Raw genomic sequence first — 17,756 nt, forward strand, 5'->3', positions numbered from 1 at the left:
AGGGCAGCCGCAGGGTAGAGAGGTGGGCAGGCCGGCATACCGCCTTTGTAGCAAGCCTCCCCACCCTCTGCAGCCAGGCCCCTCCCTTGCCCCCCCTCGTTCTCAGCCCCCTCCCCCTCTGCGCTCACCCAGCGAGCCCGAGCGGCCGCTAGGGGTGCCGCTGCCACCACCGCCACCGCCCATGGGGTTGGAAAAGAAGTCGTCGCCTCCGCGGGAGGCGTTGAGGGTGAGGTGGCCATCCTTGCCGCGCTGCAGGGCCGGCTTCTTCTCCTCCATTGCATCCAGGTTGAAGCGGGAGGAGGCGGGGGCCGCGGCGGCGCCCGCAGCGCCGCCCGCTGCCTCTGCTATCTGCAGTACAATCAGTACATGTTGGCAGTACATGTTGGTGGCACGTGGTCCCTCTGCTAGGTTTGGGCGGGCAACCAGGTAGGGTACGAGGGCCGGCCGCGCACACGCAGCCCGCCTGCCTGCACCCCGAACAAGCTCTCAAAGCTGAACAAGCCCTCAGCGCATGGCCCAGCCTGCAGCTGCCGGGGGTTGTGCCAGGGCTGCCTGGGGCTGGCGGCTGCGGTTGTGTGGCGCGGGGGCTTACCGAGGGCATGGCATCTGGCACCGCCACCACCTCCTCTTGCGGCGCCTGCTCAAACAGCGCGTCGTCCACCTTGGCGCCCATCTTCTTCACCCCCAGCCCCGATCCCTTGCCGCCCGCCTTGCGCGGCGCCACCAGCCGCGTCTTGCCCGTGGGCGCGCGCGGCGCGCTGCTGCTGCTGGGCGCTGCGGCGGACGGCGGCGGCGCCGTCGGCGCTGCGGCCGCCGCCGCCGCGCCGTTGCTGGCCGCAGCGGCCGGCGGCGGCGGCGCGGGCGCGGCCGCCGTCGTGGGCTTGGGCGCCGCGATGCTCCCCCACAGGTCTGCCGAGCCGGGCTGCTGCGGGGAGAGGGCGGAGGGGGAGCCCGGGGCCGCCTCGGCCGCCAGCTTGGCGGCGTCCTTCTCCAGCTGCTTGCGGTACAGCTGCGCGGAGCGGGACGTGTACTTTGCCTCGATCTTGTCCGACCCGATCTCGTCCCAGCCGTGCTGCTTGAAGAAGGTGCGCGCCCGCTGGTTGCCGCCCACCGCCATGAGCCGCAGCTGGTCCTCGGACCAAGTGTCCAGCGTGGTGGACCTGTGGCGAGGCGACAGGACACAGGCATAGACCATAAGGATAGCAGCATGCAGGGACCGAATGAACAAGGTACCAGGGGCCGCGCGCGGCAGCAGGCAGCAGGGAGGGTGCGCGGGTGTGCGGCCAGCCCGGGCCGGCGGCAGCGGTGCGGCTATGGTTGCACGGGGGTCGGTTGGGGCAGTACACGCACCCAGCGGCGGCAGCGAGCTGGCAGGCAGGCATCGGCGGCAGCAGCAGCAGCACGTGGTGGAGCAGCAACCAGGCGGCAGCCAACAAAACAGCACGCCGGCGTGCAAGCAGAAACACATGGGCGGGCGTCGTGCGACGGCGGCGGGTGTGCCCCCAGCTGACCCGCACCTCACGAAGCTCAGGTGCACGCCCAGGCTTCGATGGATGCCGGCGCAGGACAGGCATATGAAGACGCCATAGGGGACGGAGGCCCAGGTGGGGTTCTTGGCGGGGCAGTCGAAGCAGACCTGCGGGGAGGCGGGGGCCGCGGCAGACGGGGTGGGCGGGTGCAGCTGTGCGCCGTCAGGGGTCCACACCCGCGATCTGTCGCTGTCGCAACTGCATGAGGCTGGCCTGGGTGTGGCCCAGGCAGTTGTGACCCTGCAGACCCCTTGCATGGCCCGCAGCTAGATCGTGGGCTGGCCAGGGGTCCCCCGAAGCGGGGGCGGCACTCCCCAGGCACGCCTGCGCGCGATGTCAGACCACCAGCACTCACTTTGTTTTCTGGCTTCGATCTGAGCCTCTTGAACAGGATGTCCCGCTCCAGAGCCATGTTGGGCGAACAGCAGGCGCTTCGGGCGGCCTGGCGATGAAGGGGATGGCCCTGGCAGGTACATGCGGCGGTACGTTTCGCGAAAGCCGGCACAGCCGCCGCAGCCTCGCCGCAGTCAGCCCCCTCCCTTCATCCCAGCAGCGATCAGGAGGGCACAACGGCGGTTGCAGCTCGTGGAAGAGTCGGGCACCGATCACTTTGGTTTCGAAGAGGCCCAGCAGCCCAAGATGGCCGAGGACCAGGTCCTGCAGCTGGTCAAGGGCCAGAACCGGCCCTACAATGTGCAGGCAAGCGCGCCGGGCCGGAGGCGTGGCATCCAGAGCACGCCGGGCGCGGCAGGCAAGCACGTCGCCTGCTTGGGCAAGCGCTTTGCAAGCCTGCCTGCCTGCCTGCCTGCAGGGCGTGGCCGACATGCTGGCCACCAAGGGAGTGAAGAAGGTGGCGGCAGAGCGGGCGCTGGAGGCGCTGGTGGCACAGAACAAGCTGGTGGGTTGGGCTGGCACGTCGGCGGTGCGGCCTTGCACGCCTTGCAGGGCGGTGTGAGGCGTATCCACGCCTGCCGGTCACCCGCCGCCTCCTCACACCGCTGCGCATGTCGCTGGTGCCGCGCCCAGTACACCATCAAACCTCCCTGTCTCCTCCTCTTCTCCCGCCCTGCCTGCCTCCACCTGCTCCACACCCTCCTTTCTTCCCTTTTTGGGCAGGTTCGCAAGGAGTTTGGCAAGCAGAAGCTCTACATACCCAGCCAGGAGGGGCTGGCGGCGCTGACCCCGCAGGAGGCGGCGGCCAAGCAGGCGCGCCTGGCGGAGCTGCAAGCGGCGTGCCGGGCGGAGGAGGAGGCGGTGGCAGCGCTGCGCAAAGGTGCGGTTTGTGGGGCGGGTGGGACGGGGGGCTGGCTTGGTCAGTCGGGGTTGGCTGGTTAGTGTGTAGGTGGATGCTTGGCACCACGTGTGGCTGGGCTGGGTGCAGAGGGAGGGCAAGTGCTTGCCTGCCTGGGCTTCCAGCCGCGTGCGCCCACCCTGCCTCAGCCCCCGGCGCCTGCCCTGCCCTGCCCACCTGCCCCCCCCCCCTCTCCCCGCCCTCTCCCCTCCCGCAGAGGTGGCGGCCGCCAGATCTGTGCTGACTGCGGAGCAGATGCGGGAGCAGATAGGGCAGCTGGGTGCGCAGAGCAAGCAGCAGGGGGAGAAGCTGGCGCGGCTGCGGGGCGCCGGCGCGCGCCTCGTGTCGGCGGCAGAGGTGCAGAAGGCGGAGCGGGTGAGAGGGGGAGGCCGGGTGGGGGCGGCCAGCAGGCGCTGCCGGCCAGTGGGAGGGCCAGCAGTTGCAGCAGTGTATCCATCTGCCGCGCCTGAAGGAAGGACATCAGGCGGAGGCAGAGTGCGATTAGGGTGTTGCGGGGCAGCAGGGGCAGCAGGGGCAGCAGGCGAAGGGGCCATGAGGGAGGGCCAGGGGGAACAGCAGCAATAGCCAGGGCGTGGGTGGGACATGGGAGGGCGCCCAGCACGCCCCAGCCCTGCCTCTCGCCGCGCCGGCGCCTTACTCCCGCCTGCCTGCCTCCCTCCCTGCAGACGCTGGGGGAGCTTCATGACGCCTGGGCCCGCCACCGCAGGCAGTTCCGGGCCGTGTGGGACTGCGTGTCCGAGGGGCTGGAGGGCAAGGAGGTGGGCAAGCATCTCGGCTTGGCCTGTGTGCCGCTGTGGTGTGTGCCTGGCGGATGTGCGCTGGGTGTGTGTGCTTGGTGTGCGTGGCGGCGCGCAGGGTGCGCAGCTGTGCACATGTGCCGCCACTTGCCTCAACCCTTTGCATGTGCCGCTCAATTTTTAAGGTCACAGCCTGCCCCTGCACCCCCTCCAAGGTTGCAGCCAACCGACTTACTGCCGCTGCCTGCCCGCCCACCCCTCCTCGCCCGCAGGAGGCGCTGTTTGAGGAGATGGGCGTGGAGAGCGACAGAGCGGTGGGGGCGGACTTTGAGGGGTGCCGCGCGCTGGCGCAGCCGCTCAAGAAGGCGCGGGTGGTGCTGGCACCGCGCCAGTGACGCACCTCGCCCAGCGGCAGCTGGCGGCTGGCGCCAGTGGGGGCGAGCCGCCAGAGGGGCCAAAGCGGCGCTGCAGGGCAGGCCGGCGCTGGCTGCGCTCAGGCTGCCTGTGTTCGACCCGGCTGGAGTTCATGATTCCATCCTTGCTCCTGGTTTGGTGCGCACACATGTGTGCCAGTTCTTGACAGCACGCCAGGGCACACGCCTGCCCAAGCAACACAGCCGGCACATGCTGCCGGCTGCCAACATGAATGAGTGCAGTGCAAACATAACCAAACTGGAGCAGTCGACGGGACGGGCGAAGCGGGGCAGCCTCCTGTTGCGCCAACTACAGCCACCCACCCACCCAGTCAGGGCAGGAAGGGCAGGAAGGAGTCGCGGCTCATGTGGCTGGCGCCGTGCCCGCCGCCGCCGCCCGGCCCGCCACCCCCCGCGTTGCCCCACAGCAGCTGGGCGGAGCCGGGGCAGGCCCAGATCACTCGCTCCAGCGCCTCGGAGCACAGCCGGTTGCTGCCGCCCAGGTCGTCCATGCAGTGGGCCCACTCCAGCGGCGCCAGCTGCTCCCCAGCTTCCTCCGCCGCCGCGCCGCCGCCGTCCTCCCCCTCTTGCCGCCGCTCGGGAGGAGCTGCTGCGGCTGCTGCTGCTGCGCCCTCACCTGCACACGGCGGCAACACACAGGAGAGGCGGGTGTGTGGGGGTGGGTGGTGGAGAACATGGGCTAATGCGGCAAGCAGCTGGGTTAAGGGGGGGCACAGCCACCCGCAATCCCCCAGCACAGCACCGCCTTGACACCACCGCTGAAAACAAGCCCAAGCAAGCCCAACCAAGAATCGCAGCGTGGCCTTGAGTGCTTCCAGCACACATCCCAAGCCCTCACCCGTAAAGTAGAACACGAGCCACACACCCTACCCACACCCACCCACCCACCTCACCCACCCACTCACCCACACACTCGACCCACAACCACCCACCCACACAACCCACCCTGGAAGCGCAGCATGGCTTTGAGGGCCAGCAGCACCGCGGAGCCCAGCGCCCCCCCCAGGTGCGCCGACAGCTGCTGGATGAAGGCGGTGTCGTGGGCGGGCCAGCCCGAGGGGCCCAGGTCCAGACCAGGCACCTGCAGGCATTCAAAGCAGCGGAGGCGGCGGCGGTTTCGTGGAGGCGAGCGAGTGTGCGCAGCTGCGCGCGGCGTGTGGTGCTGGTGGGGGTGCGCAGGGAGGCGGAAACCCCAGGGAAACAAGGCAGCAGGTGCTGAAGGGAGCGGCGGCGTAGGGTTGGGAAGGGAAGAAGCTGGCATGGCAGGCCCTCTCGCTGCCATGCCCGCTCCCATGCCCGCCGCAGTGCCTGCCGTGGCGCGGCCCCCGGGCGGCGGCTCACCTGGAAGATGGCTGTCAGGCAGGCGACGGCGGCCTGCTGGTAGCGCTCGCCGCCGCGCTGCGCCACCTCGGCCAGCCGCTGCAGCACGAGGCGGGCGTAGGCGGGGAAGAGGGCGGTGCAGAGCGCCTGCAGGCGGTGCAAGGCGGCAGGGGCAGCGCGGGGTGAGGGGACAACCTTTGGCCAGCGGGCGAGGAGGCGAAGACATAACAGACGAATGGAGTGTTGGCGGGGCAGGGCGAGGAAAGTAGCCTGGCCTAGCCCTGCTGCCGGCGGCTGCCGTGCCAGTGGCGTCAGGCAAAGGCGGGGCTCGGGGGCGACGAAGGGCAGCGCCGCGGCCCAGCACGTGAGGAGCGGGGAGCGGCACACGCCCGCATGCAGCGTGCAGCGCCCGGCCCGCCGGCGCCTCACCGTGCACAGCGGCGGCAGCCACTGCTCCGGCTCCTCCGCCGCGCCCGCCATGCCCGCCAGCGCGCCCAGCGCGGTCGCCAGCTGGCTCCAGCCCAGCGCGGCGCAGGCGCCGGCGCTGGCCTCCAGGAACCCCTCCACCACGCTCTCGGGCCCCACCTCCCGCAGGTGCACGCACAGCCAGGGCAGCGCCGCGCCCAGCGCGATTGCCTGCCCCGCCCTTAGGTCCCCGAGAACCGCTTCGATAGGAGCGGCGGCGCCGCTGCCGTCCGCAGCAGCCAGCAGCAGTCCGTCTGCCAGGCTGAGGCAGCTGAACAGGTCCGCACCACCTGCGCCGCCCGCGCCGCCGTCGGGGCCGCCGTCGCCCTCGCTCGCAGCGGTGGCGGCGGCGGCGGCGTTGTTGGCGCGCTGCACGGCGGCGTCGCTGCGAGCCACCTGCTCTGCCACCGCCCCCAGCACCTCCAGCGCCAGCAGCTGCGTCTCTGGCTGGAACAGCGCCTTCACAACAAGCTGCTGCAGGGCCAGCCAGGGGCCCAGTGCCTCCTCAACTTCCGGCTCCGCCGAGCCCCCCAGCAGGCCCTGCAGGCGGGTGCAGGAAGGGGGGTGGCGCCACGCGGCCTGGTGGGCTTGGGGGCAGGCAGGCAACAGACAGCGGCGAATGCATGCAGCGGCAGGCGGCGGACCGCCCCCAACAGAGCGCCGGCAGCAGCCTGCGGGCCTGCAGCCCAGCCCACCGCCGCCCTCCTTTCCGCGTGCGCAGCCACGTGTGTGGTTAGGCAGGCAGGCGGGAGGCCCCCACCTGCCCCACAGGCCAGATGGCACCTTCCAGCGGCACCGCCGCCGCCGCGCCGCCGCCGCCACCTCCACTGCCGCCGCCGCCGCCTTCCTCGCCGTCCTCTGGCAGCGGCAGCATGGCCAGCACCGTGCTCTGGACTATCGGGTCATTCAGATCCACAACCGCCAGCAGCTGCAGCAGGTGTGTGTGTGTGTGTGTGTGTGTGTGTGTGTGTAGCAACACAGGAGAAGGCAGTCGGGGGCAGCAGGGGCGAGCGGCGTGGCAGCGGTCGGCGACGGGCACAGGGCGAGCAGGAGAAGGGCGGCAGCGTCAGCACGAGCGGCACCGGCACACGCATGGGCAGCAGCTGCCACGCAGCAGCAGCAGCGGCAGCAGTAGCAGCAGGCAGGAAGCAGGAAGGGAGGCAGCCCAGCAGGCGGACCGGCGGCCAGGTGACAGCCCCCCTACAACCCCACCTGCAGCAGCAGGTGCATCGCCAGCTCCACCACCCGCACCACGCTGCTCTGCAGCAGCGCCACGCAGGCCAGCAGGAGCTGCGGGTAGAGCAGCGCCTTGGCCGGCTCGGCCAGCAGGCCCGCCAGCAGGGCGCGCAGCGAGCACAGCACTTCCACCGCGGTATCCAGGGATCCCGTGTCGGACCCCGAGGCGCGGCCAGGGGCCAAGCACTTGTGCAGCGCCGCCAGCATGGCGGACGCCGACTGGGCGCCCAGCACGGGGCGCAGCGCGCAGAAGGCCTGGTGCGAGCGGGAGGCTGCGTGGCGGGAGCGCGCGCCGCACGTCCAGCGCAGCGCCTCGCCGCACCACTGGTCCCGCAGCTCGCGGTCGTACACAAAGCACTCGGCGACTGCAGGGGGGCGGGGTGGAAAGCACACGCAAAGCATGCGGTGACTGCCCGGGGCGGGGTGGCAGGTATGCACAAAGCAGTACGTCAATGCGCGGGGTGGGGTTGCCGGCGGCGCATGCGCATGCGGGCATGTTGAGTGTAGGGTGTGGTGCAGTGAGAGGGCGGGAGGGGCGGGGCAGCTCCCACACGTAAGCAGGTGGGCTGAGAGGGAGGGGTGCAGACAGGTGAGGCATGCCTAGCTGGGCTGGGCTGCTCTGAGAACTAGCTCTGAGAGCACCTGGGGCTGGGCCGGCGCGCCCGCGCACCTGTCTGCACAAACACCGCCACCGCCGCCGCGCTGGGCACCATGGGATGCGCCAGAGAGGGCTGCTCCCGTGGCCACAGCTGCTGCCCCAGGCGCGCCTGCAGCTTGGACACCACCTCCGCCACGCCCTGGCACTCAAGGGAAGGGGAGCCGGCGCTCTGCGGGGCAGGCAGGCGGGCAGGCGGGCAGGCAGGCAGGGAGGGAGGCGGGAGGGCAGGCGGGCAGCAGCGCTCTTTGAGCAGGGCAGGGCAGTACAGGGGCAGGCCCGGCGGGTAGGTGGAGGGCAGGCAGGCAGGAAGGCGGGCGTGCGTGCACTGAGCAGCGCATACGCTCCAGCATAACCATATTTTGGCCGAGAGATACGGTGCTGCTACTCTACAGAGCAGGCAAAGGCAGGTGGGATGGGGGGGACCCCACCGCCGCCAGGCGGGCTCCCACCAGGCAGCCCAACCAGCCGGGGCGGGGCGCGGCGGGCCGGCATAGCCATACAGGAGTGCATGCCACATGCGCCTGCCTGCCTGCCTGCCCGCCTGTCCCTGCCCGCCGGTGCTGGGAGTGCTTGCCTGTGCCGCCTCCAGGTGTTTGAGGGAGAGGGAGTAGAGGAGGTGGACGAGGAGCTGCTGGGAGTCCCGCCGCACCAGCGGGCTGCAGCTGTCGGCGTTGATGAGGCACAGGTGCAGCAGCTGCGGGGGCAAGGTGCAGGTGAAGGGTAGGGACAGGGGTCGAGGTGGGGGGTGGATGGAGGAGGGGAGAGCAGGATGGGGGATACAGGGGGTGAGGGCGGGGCGCGAGGCGCGGCACGGCACCCCAGGCTGCCCTCGCAGCTACACGCGGCAAGCCGCGGCCGGCCGCGCGGCACGGGAGCGCGGGCGTCGCTGGCGCGGGCGTGCGGGGAGGGAAGCGGCGTGCCTGCGGCAGGTGCTGCCGGAACTCCTCGTCCTGCTCGTAGGCCACCTCTATGAGCAGGCTGAGGGCCATCTCGGGACGGGTGAGCGGCAGCCTGCAATGGGCAGCGGCAGCAGAGAGAGAGAGCGAGAATTGGTGGTTGGGTGGTTGGGTGGTTGGCAGGGCGGCATGCCTGCTGGAGCGGCAACGGCAGAGGAGAGGCATGCTGGCAGGCGGCAGGGAGCAGCGGGCTGGCTGGCTAGGTGAAGCAGTGCAATGAATGCGCCCGACGAGGGCTGCTGCCTGCCGCAGCGGTCGCCGCCGCACCTGCGGCCGCCGCCGTCGCCGCCGCCGCCGCCGCCTCGGCTCAGGCTGTTCTGCCGGCTGTCAAAGCTGCTGCGGGCGTCCGACATGGAGCCGGCCTTGCTCATCATCCCGGGCAGGCGCGGCGCCGAGGCGTCGCCCGCCGCCGCCGCCGGCAGCGTGCCGCTGCCGGCGCTGGCCAAGCCGCCGCCGCCGTCGCCCGCGCCGGAGCCGCCGTCGGACCAAAGCGACTGCGCCCTGAGCAGCTGCTCGAACATGGAGACCCGCTTGTTGAAGCTGCCGGGACCGCCGGTACTGCCACCGCCGCGGGTGGACCCTCCCGGGGTGCCCGGCCGGGATCCCGAGGCGGAGCCGGGGCCGCCCTCGCCGCCGTCGTCCCTCGGCAGGATGCTGCCGGCTGAGATGCGGTGCAGGGCTGGGAGCTGCGGGTGGAGCAGGGAAGACTTGGTGCGCTTGTGGTGGTACTCCAGGATCTGTACCGCAGGTTGTTTGGGGAGAGAGACGTGCTGTTAGGGAGGGGGAGGGGCAGGGGTTACGCCATGTGTGGGTTCGGTTCTGCTTAGTGGAGGGGAGGTGAACGGCTCGTGGCGCATGGGGCAGGCAAGCGGGGGACGGGAGGGGGAGAGGGAGAAGCTGCACTCGCGCACGCGCATGTGTGTGTGTGTGGAGGAAGGGAAGGGAGTGGGCACTGGTAGCGGGTGGCCAGTATTGCCCAGGAGGAGGAATGCGAGGCCAGGAGGGAGGCCAGGAGGGAGGCACAGAGGAGGCGGGAGGGCACAGGTCGGGTCCAGCGTGTCGCAAGCACCCACCGATGTAGGGTTCAGGCCCACCTTTGGGGTGCCGTCCGGGGTGCGGGAGGCAAAGGGCGAGGAGGCGGGCTCGTCGGCGGGAGCGTCGGGCTGCTCGATCTGCTGCAGCGCCTCGTGCACCAGGTGCCCCACCACCTGGCGCGCCGCCACGCGGGACAGGTACACCACTATCTGCAGTACAAAGGTAGTACGCGTGGGCAGCACATGTCGGTGGCACGTGCGGGACAGGCGGTGTGGGCAGGGTAGATAGGGTAAGCAAGGCAGGGCCTAGCATGGCGCCCGCAAGCCTGCAAGCCTGCAACCCATCCCGCCTTCCTTTCCCACAGTCCGCCCCTCTGCCCCTCCGCACCTCCTTGCCGGTGGCCGCGGGCGCGGCGCCGTCCTCCCTGACGGCATCCTCCTTCAGCCCTCTGTCGATCAGAAAGTTGAGGGCAGGCACGATGCTGAGGCGGTTGGCGGCCAGGGTGGCCCACAGGCGCTGCAGGCGAGGCAGGCGTGGAGGCAGGGGAGGAAAGCAGAGTGCCTCGCGTGAGTGCTGACCAGGTGCAGCCGCAGCTGCACCTTTCAGCAGGAAACCATCCAAAACAAGCGCCGCGCAGGCAAAGGCGCCTGTCCACCAGTCCGCCAGGCCCCCGGTGTGCAAGAAGAAGATGAGCAGGCGTGCAGGCACCCGCCGCGCGCCCCATTTCCCAAACAGCCGCCAGGCACGGCCACACCTCGTGCGCCTGCCGGTCGCTCTGCTTGGCGGTGATGCGGTACAGCGAGTCCAGCAGTGTCTGGGACCAGTGACCCTCCCACTGCAGTACCAGACAGGGGCGATGCAGCTTCATACATCCCCTACGGCAGCCACGTCTGGGCTGGGGTGGTGTATACGGTGGCAGGGAGCTTGGCCGGGGGCCTATGGGGGCCTGTGTCAGGCAGCAGCGCCCCTAGCCCAGAGCAGCGCCCTGGCCGCCTTCCCCCGCCGCCCCAGCGGCCCTCTCGCCCGGCAAGCGTGCCAGCGCCTGGCGGCCGCAGCCGCCGCCCACGTGCCTGCGTGGGGATGGTCACGAATTCCAGCCAGGGGCAGAGGCTGAGCAGGGCATCCGGACCGCTTGTGTTGACTAGCTGCCGCCCCAGCACCTCGTTCGCCACCGCGTCGCTGCAGCGGCAGGGGTGGGTGGGGCGGTAGGGTGGTGCCGGTGATGTGCGTGTGGAGGATTGGAGCTGGCGCAGGCTGGGGGCAGGCAGGCAGGCAGGCGTTGCGCAGCGGCAGCGGCACTAGCGCAGGTGTAGGGGAGGCACGCTCTCAGCCGGCCGAGCACATAAGCACGCACCCACACAGCCTCACAGCCACACAACCAGACGACCACTGCCAGCCACCGACAGCCGCCGCAGGCCTCACCTCAGGCCGTGATGCTCCTTTGCCAGCCTGGCAGACAGGCGCAGCTGGTAGGAGGCATAGGAGTTGGCCAGGGAGCCCACCACCTCAGTGCTGTCCGCGCCCGCCGGCGCCTGCTGCTGCGCGGTGAGCGGCCCCGAGGCGGCCTCGTGCTGCTCGCTGCGGGGCGGGCGGCACACGGGAGGGCGGGCGGGGGCGAGGGCGGGCGGGGGAGTTGGGGGGACAGAGGATGCGGTGCCAGGCGCAGCGTGCGTGGTGGTGCAGGGCAGCAGGCCGCAGCAGCCGGCATCTGCAACAGCAGGCAGCTGTGTGGGCATGCACAAGCAGCTGTCCCGACGCAAGCTGTTAGCTTGCCGGCAGCCGCTACAGCATAGCATCTCCAAGCCAGCTGTACCGCCCCGGCCCACCTGTACCGCGGGTCTCGCCCCCACGCCCGCCTGGCCAGCAGGCCCAGCAGGCCCCGCGCCGCATCCCGCACCTCCCGCCGCCGGTCCACCACCTTATGCAGTACAAGCGATACACCAATGTACTCCGGCAGCGGCAGCGGCCGCGCCGCATACACCTCGCGCAGGACCTGCATCGCAGCATGCGTAGCGTGGCAACGGCGCGGGGGCGCAGGCACAGGCGGTTGGCGCAGGGCGGCAGGGAGGCCTGGGTGTCTGTGCCTTGCAGCGAAGCTGCGCGGTACGGCATGGAAACGCGAGGAGGCCCGGGGCGAGGCAGGTCAGGTCAGCCATGCCTGTGTTCCTCTTACTGCCCCCCCTCCCCTTGATACACCTGGATACCACATGTACCAGGTATCCCGGTGCCCACCTGGAAGTATCCCGCCGCCACCTGCTGGTTGGGCGAGTAGGAGCGGTCCACAAACACAGAGGACAGCTCGCTGTTGCTCTGCAGGCAGGCAAGGGCAGGGCAGGGGAGGCAGGGCAGGCACGTCAAAGCTCGGCCCGCGCTGGCAGGAGAGGTAGGCAGGCAGGCAAGGAAGGGAATCAGGAGCGCGTGCATGTTAGGCGCGGAATGCAGGAGAGGAGGGGCAGGGCAGGGGCCAAGAGGATGCAGGGTGTTTGAGGCGGTTCCAACGCCTATTCGATTACATAATACATATTGGCGGCACCGCAGCAAGGCGCGGCACCCACCTGCAGCAGGTTGGTGAGAGCGCTGCGCGCCACGGCCTCCTTGGGCGGCCCCCAGTCGGCCAGGCGGGCGGTGGCGGGCTGCGCGCTGAGCATGCGGTCGATCCAAGCAAACACGCGACCCTGCGGCGCAGCAGGCGGGGCGGCGCCGTTCACACACATGTGGGGCCTGGCAACGTGTGGCCAGGGTAGCAGCGGCGTTGGCGGCGGCCCACCCAGCTGGGATCATCTAGCGCAGACAGCGCAAGTGCTGGCCTGCCCAGCCCAGCACGTGCCAGCTCAGCCCGCTGCCGTCCGCCTCGCCTGCGGGTTTGCCACGTCAGCGCTGAACAGAGGCCCCACCAGCATGGCCGCCATCCCCAGGTAGGCAGCATGCTCCAGCACCTCTGCAGGCGCAGGGGCAGCCGCAGGCGTCGTCGAGCGGCGCAGGAGACTGGGACCAGGCAGCTTCTCAAGGCTGGAGCAGCCTGGCAAGGATGCGGCAGAGCGGCACCGGCATGCGGGAAGCTTGCCGATGGGGAGCAGGCCCAGCTGCAAGCATGGACGGGCTGCCAGCCCTGGCCTCCCTACACACCCACCCCAGCCGCCAAACCACCCGCAGGACCACACACGCGCGCACACACACAGCTACACACACACACACACACACAAACACACTCACAGACACACAATCACACACACACACCACCGCCCTCACCCGAGCTGTCCACTATGTCTGTCTCCATGACACGGCTGGCATCCACATCCTTTATGCGCTGCTTGGCTGCACAGGCAGGCAGGCGGGCAGGCGGGCGGCAGCGGGCCGTCAGTTGGCAGGCAGGCCGGGGCCGACCAGCCAGCCAGCTCGCCGTGGCCTCAGGTCACACACGCTCCCCGCCGACGGTCCTGCGCTCGTGCTCCCCATCCTCAGGCATGCTGCCCTGCCGCCAGCAATGCATCCACCCACCCTGCGCAATGATGCGGCGGAGGTCGTTCCTGAACTGCCCCGGCTGCTGCGCCTCCTCGCAGTACAGCCCAAACATGTCGTACAGCGCTCGCCGGGTCTGCGGTAGAGGTGGCGGTACATGCCAGCGGTACATGTGAGCAGTACGGTGTGGTCACCGGCGGCGACAGGCCAAAGCGATGGCGCATGCTGGATGCTGGGAAGATGCCGGCAGGGGAAGCTTGGGGCAGCTTTCCAGTGGCCAGAACACCGGCGCGCCACGCCCACACCGCGAGCCCACCTGCACCGGGAAGGCCTGCGGCAGCGCCTGCCCCAGCTGCCCGCCGCACTGGCGCGCCACGGAGCACAGGCAGTAGCGCAGCTGCTGCAGCTCGGGGGAGACGTCGGCGGTGGTGGTGATGTGGCGGGCAGTGTCTCGCACAAACTCGATCAGCTTGTCCCGTACCACCTGCGGTATCGCAGGAAGGGCGCATCAGAGGCACAGGCGGGTGGGCAGTTGGGTGGGTGGGTGGGTGGATGCGTGCATGTATCGCACGAGTGCGTGTACGGCGAGGGACGCAGTACGCCAGTCGAGCCACTCAGCCAGGCAGCTGCCTTGTGGCCGCCACCCCCCTGGCGGCACACCCAGCACAGCACGCACAGCATGCACAGCACACGACCACACCACCGGGCCCCACCCACCACGTTGTCCGCCAGGCTGCCCGGCGGCAGGTTGTCTGCCAGCATGCGGGTGAGGTGGGCGTGCGCCAGCCGCACATCATCCTTCTTCGCCGCCTTGCGGCCCATGCCGGGCACCGAGGGCATGCTGATGCTCTGCGGGGGCGGGGAGCGAGAGCCGTGGGGCAAGGGAGGAACATAGGCTTTGCTTGAGGGGAGCTGAGCGGGCGCAGGGAAGCGGAGGCCGAGCTAGGCTGACAGTTACCGGGAGGGCAGCACTGCGCATGCCGCCGCCAGTGTCACCACAGCTGCCATCCAGAGCACGAGCCAGGGCACGGCCGAAGCCCAAGCCCTCCCCCTGACACACCTGCACGCCTCCACAGCCCCACAAGCACTCACCCGCTGCATCTGCCTGTCCAAGTAATCTTCGGCCAGCACCGAAGCCTCCAGCAGCACCAGGGCGTGGCAGGCCGGGTGCACGCACCCCAGCGCCAGCACCGCCGTCGCCTGCTGCACCTCGCCGCCGTTGCGCACGCTGGCCACCAGCTGGCGCACCAGCTCTCGGCTGGTCAGGCTGCGCTCGCCCAGGCGGGAGGCGTCCAGCAGCGGGGCTGCCGCCAGCGCCAGGCAGTAGGCGCGGCTGAGGTCTGTCTTGGCGTCGGGGGGCAGCACCTGGCGGCCATTAGAGTCCAGAGACAGTAGGCCCTGCAGGGGGAATGGCTTGGGGAAGCAGTTGGCTGGGGTGGTGGCTGGCTGGCTTGGGGTTTGGCAATGATGGGGGCCGTTGGTGCTTGGCTGGCGGTGCTCGTGTGTTAGGGTGTTATGTGTGGCGGGAGTGGACGGGCACGCGGTCGACACACATTCCCGCTATTCACACTGAGAAGCAGGCACAGCCGGCTGTGTGCTCTCTGTGCGCATATGGGGTGCACCACGCTTCCATCCTCGCCGCAAAACACACCGCCGATTACCACACCACGCCACATCCACCGCCCTACTCCACCCCAGACCACACCCCCACATACCACACCTACCTGAAGCTTGGCGATCAGCTCCAGGTGCGCCACCCAGGCCGACTTGTCGGCCCGCTGCCACACCTGGCGCATGACCTCACACAGCGTGCGGGCCCAGCGGGTGGCGTCCTGCAGGGCAGCGGGGCCGGCGGAGGAAGGCAGGAGGATGGCGGGGTGGGGCAGATGGTGCACGGTGGGGCTGGGCAGGCTGGCACATCAGACGGGCGCACGGGCGGGCAGGCAAGAGGCCGGGCAATGCGCAGGCAGGCAGGGAGCACGCAGGTACACGCGCGGGCGGGCGGGCAGGCAGGCAGGCAGGCCAGGCGGGAAGCAAAGCAGTGCGTGCCTCCTGGGTCCGCGTGCGCTGCATGCAGGCCTCGAAGGTCGCGCCAGCGTCGGGCAGCGGGCGCCATGCGCGCCACAGGTCGGACCAGCGCCCAAAGTCCCAGAAGCAGCGGGCCACAATGGCGGCGCCGCTCCTGCGCACAGCAGGCAGTGGAGGCTGGGCGGACCTGAGCATGCGCGCCATGGAGGCCTGACGTCAATGGAGGCTGAGCGGGCTGAGCGGAGGCTGGGCGGAGGCTGGGCGGGCTGCCGGAAGCCACACCAGCGGGAACGGCAGGCGTGGCAGCAGGCTCCGGCACAGGTGCCATGCAGGCTAATGGCAGCCTCTGTATAATGCAGCCTCCGGATACCGCAGCCTCTAGATACTGCAGCCTCCGGATACTGCCCAGCAGCCTGCAGCCGTAATCACGAACTCACCTGTCAATTATGTCAGCGGCATACACCAGCTTGGGGCTGCCGCCGGGCGTGGTGGGCAGGCTGCCCGCCAGCAGCTGCGACGCGGAGCCGTGGGCCGAGGTGCCCCGCCGGCCCCACGCCTCGCCGCCCCCAGACTGCAGGCTTGCGCGGCGCGAGGCGGGCCCCTCTCCTGCCCCCGAGTGGTGCATGGTGGCGCGCTTGCTGCTGGGCTGGGGGGGGCTGGCCAGAGTGCGGTGCAGGTCCCGGGCGGTACGCATGAGCTCCACGCCGAGCCGCCGAACCTGGGAGGGCAGGCGGGGGCAGGGGGGCAGGCGGGCAGGCGGGCAGCAGGCGGGCATTCGGCAGGCGTGCTGGCAGGCAGGCAGGCAGCCAGCAGCCGGGCGATCTCCTCGCTTCCCCCCCGCCCGCGTTCTCAAGCCCGCCGGTGCCCATCCGCCACCCACACACTCCACCTCCTGCTCCTCCCACCAAGCCACAACCAGCACCACCCACCCACCCACCCACCCACCTCCACATCTGTGGAGCACAGCAGCACCAGCGCCGACCCCTCCACCCGCGCCAGGCTGTCAAAGGCCGCGAGAGGAGCCGGCGCCCCGCCTGGCGCCGGCGCCGGCCACTCCGACACCGCCAGCCCCATCCACTCCCGCAGCAGGCTGCAGCAGGGGGCAGGGCGTGCGGGGTGGGCCAGGAAGGTGGGTCGGCAGGGTGGGTGGCGACAAACGCCGACGGTGTGCGGGCAGCTCGGCTGAAATTGCGGCGCCGGACACTGCAGCTGGTGCCAGCTGCCGCCACCTGACCCCGACCCCGAGCCAACAACTCGCACCCACACACCTACCCACACACATGCGCACACACCTGAGCAGCAGCAGCAGCGAGTCCTTGATGACTTCTGGGTAGTCCTCCTGCTCACACACACACACACACACACACACAAACATTGTATTGGGTTCAGGCAACAGCGCAGGTGCCAGCAGCCAGGACGACCATCCCACGGCGAGGCCGGGAGGCGGCAGCTGCTCCAGCGCCCGCCACCACCGAAACGAAGGGCTGCCTGCTGTGCGTACGAAAGAGGGTTCCCTGTGCAGGGCAGCGTGGGCTTGCGGCGATATTATCGTCAGCCGCACCTGGATGCGCACCACAAAGGCGGCAAAGGCACCCACTAGCTTGTCCCGCAGGCCGGGCAGCGCGCGCACCACGCGGCGCAGCACGGTGGTGGAGACCTGTGGTGGAGCAGGCGGGGTGGGGTGGGTGGCTGGAGGTGGGTGGATGGAGGTGGCCGGTGGGGTGGCTGCCAGGCTCGAGTTGGCCGCCGGTGGAGTGGGGTGGCATGTGGCGGCGGTGTCACGGCCGCAGGCAGGCATGGTGTGCTCTGCTGTGTTGGGGCGTCGCGGCCCTGCGTCCCCGCCGCCCCAGCCACCCATCTCAGAGCCACACTGGCGACCGTCTCGGAAACCTCCGCCGCCCAGCCAGCCCGCCCAACAAGCCAGGCGCAGCCAGGCGCAGCCCTCCCACCAGGCAGGCCCACCTGGCGCATGGAAGGCTCGGCGTGGATGGTGTAGCCGGGGAGGTCCTCGCAGACCGCGCCAGAGGCCCAGTGCTCCGGCATGACAAAGGGCACGCACTGCAGGGCCATGACAAAGACGGGCAGCGCGCCCAGCCGCTCCCGCGCCGCCGCGTCGCTCGTCCTGCGCGCGGGTGTGGCAAAATGCGGGCGGACACGGATTTCAGGTGAGGCGGGGCGGGGTGGCAGAGGCGGGGAGGCGTGCGGGCAGGTGGGAGGCGGGCGGGCGCGGGGTGGGGGGCACAGGGTTTGCGCCCCGCCCCGCTCGCGTGCAGCGCAGAGGCGGCGAGCAAGCACACCGCGCAGCAAGCAAGCAGCGGAAAGGGAAGGGAAGGCAGACCCAGGGGCATGCCAGCCCGCCGCATCAAATTCCTCACTTCATCATGCTCGTCACCCGGCTGAAGCCGTAGAGCTGGTGGCAGGCGGTCACGAGGCGGCCCAGCGCTAGCGCCAGCTTGGGCACGAGGCCGCCCACGCCGTACGCCTCCAGGGGGTTGTACCCTGCTCCGGGGGAGGAAAGGAAGAAAGTACGGCAGGAAGAAAGTAAGAAAGTAAGAAGAAACGAAGGAGAAACGAAGGAGAAAGAAGA

The 17,756-nt window shown here is 70.3% G+C and overlaps 3 protein-coding genes across 3 annotated transcripts in view; 1 reads left to right on the top strand and 2 right to left on the bottom strand.

The window, feature by feature from the left end:
* Positions 1-973: 973 nt before the first annotated feature.
* CHLNCDRAFT_27753 (hypothetical protein) lies at positions 974-1,941 on the bottom strand (the record flags this gene model as incomplete). The annotated part of the gene is made up of 3 exons (XM_005843768.1): positions 974-1,160; positions 1,518-1,636; positions 1,885-1,941. Coding segments are annotated over 3 exons (363 nt in total), but the record flags the coding sequence as incomplete, so codon positions are not given.
* Positions 1,942-2,168: 227 nt separating this feature from the next.
* On the top strand, positions 2,169-3,973 carry CHLNCDRAFT_139916 (hypothetical protein; the record flags this gene model as incomplete). Its single annotated transcript, XM_005843723.1, has 6 exons — positions 2,169-2,222; positions 2,341-2,427; positions 2,646-2,802; positions 3,038-3,195; positions 3,507-3,599; positions 3,851-3,973. 6 exons carry the CDS (start codon positions 2,169-2,171, stop codon positions 3,971-3,973), a joined length of 672 nt encoding a protein of 223 aa, XP_005843785.1.
* A 169-nt stretch (positions 3,974-4,142) lies between these two features.
* Positions 4,143-17,756, bottom strand: part of CHLNCDRAFT_59162 (hypothetical protein) — a gene marked incomplete at its 5' end in the record, with an annotated part of 18,995 nt that continues 5,381 nt past the window's right edge. Inside the window, 32 exons of the mRNA XM_005843769.1 lie at positions 4,143-4,628; positions 4,958-5,093; positions 5,354-5,479; positions 5,762-6,337; positions 6,558-6,725; positions 7,010-7,398; positions 7,704-7,860; positions 8,341-8,385; positions 8,531-8,702; positions 8,915-9,417; positions 9,742-9,891; positions 10,070-10,198; positions 10,437-10,618; positions 10,749-10,861; positions 11,105-11,260; positions 11,509-11,675; positions 11,915-11,992; positions 12,238-12,357; positions 12,577-12,620; positions 12,932-12,997; positions 13,181-13,277; positions 13,458-13,625; positions 13,859-13,990; positions 14,234-14,539; positions 14,866-14,973; positions 15,131-15,323; positions 15,607-15,887; positions 16,115-16,259; positions 16,462-16,508; positions 16,731-16,826; positions 17,132-17,291; positions 17,545-17,651. Coding sequence (XP_005843831.1) covers positions 4,324-4,628; positions 4,958-5,093; positions 5,354-5,479; positions 5,762-6,337; positions 6,558-6,725; positions 7,010-7,398; positions 7,704-7,860; positions 8,341-8,385; positions 8,531-8,702; positions 8,915-9,417; positions 9,742-9,891; positions 10,070-10,198; positions 10,437-10,618; positions 10,749-10,861; positions 11,105-11,260; positions 11,509-11,675; positions 11,915-11,992; positions 12,238-12,357; positions 12,577-12,620; positions 12,932-12,997; positions 13,181-13,277; positions 13,458-13,625; positions 13,859-13,990; positions 14,234-14,539; positions 14,866-14,973; positions 15,131-15,323; positions 15,607-15,887; positions 16,115-16,259; positions 16,462-16,508; positions 16,731-16,826; positions 17,132-17,291; positions 17,545-17,651 — 5,622 coding nt within the window. The 3' untranslated portion in view covers positions 4,143-4,323. The remainder of the gene's footprint in view (positions 4,629-4,957; positions 5,094-5,353; positions 5,480-5,761; positions 6,338-6,557; positions 6,726-7,009; positions 7,399-7,703; positions 7,861-8,340; positions 8,386-8,530; positions 8,703-8,914; positions 9,418-9,741; positions 9,892-10,069; positions 10,199-10,436; positions 10,619-10,748; positions 10,862-11,104; positions 11,261-11,508; positions 11,676-11,914; positions 11,993-12,237; positions 12,358-12,576; positions 12,621-12,931; positions 12,998-13,180; positions 13,278-13,457; positions 13,626-13,858; positions 13,991-14,233; positions 14,540-14,865; positions 14,974-15,130; positions 15,324-15,606; positions 15,888-16,114; positions 16,260-16,461; positions 16,509-16,730; positions 16,827-17,131; positions 17,292-17,544; positions 17,652-17,756) is intronic.

Source organism: Chlorella variabilis, assembly GCF_000147415.1.
Source record: "Chlorella variabilis unplaced genomic scaffold CHLNCscaffold_27, whole genome shotgun sequence".
NCBI lineage: Eukaryota > Viridiplantae > Chlorophyta > Trebouxiophyceae > Chlorellales > Chlorellaceae > Chlorella > Chlorella variabilis.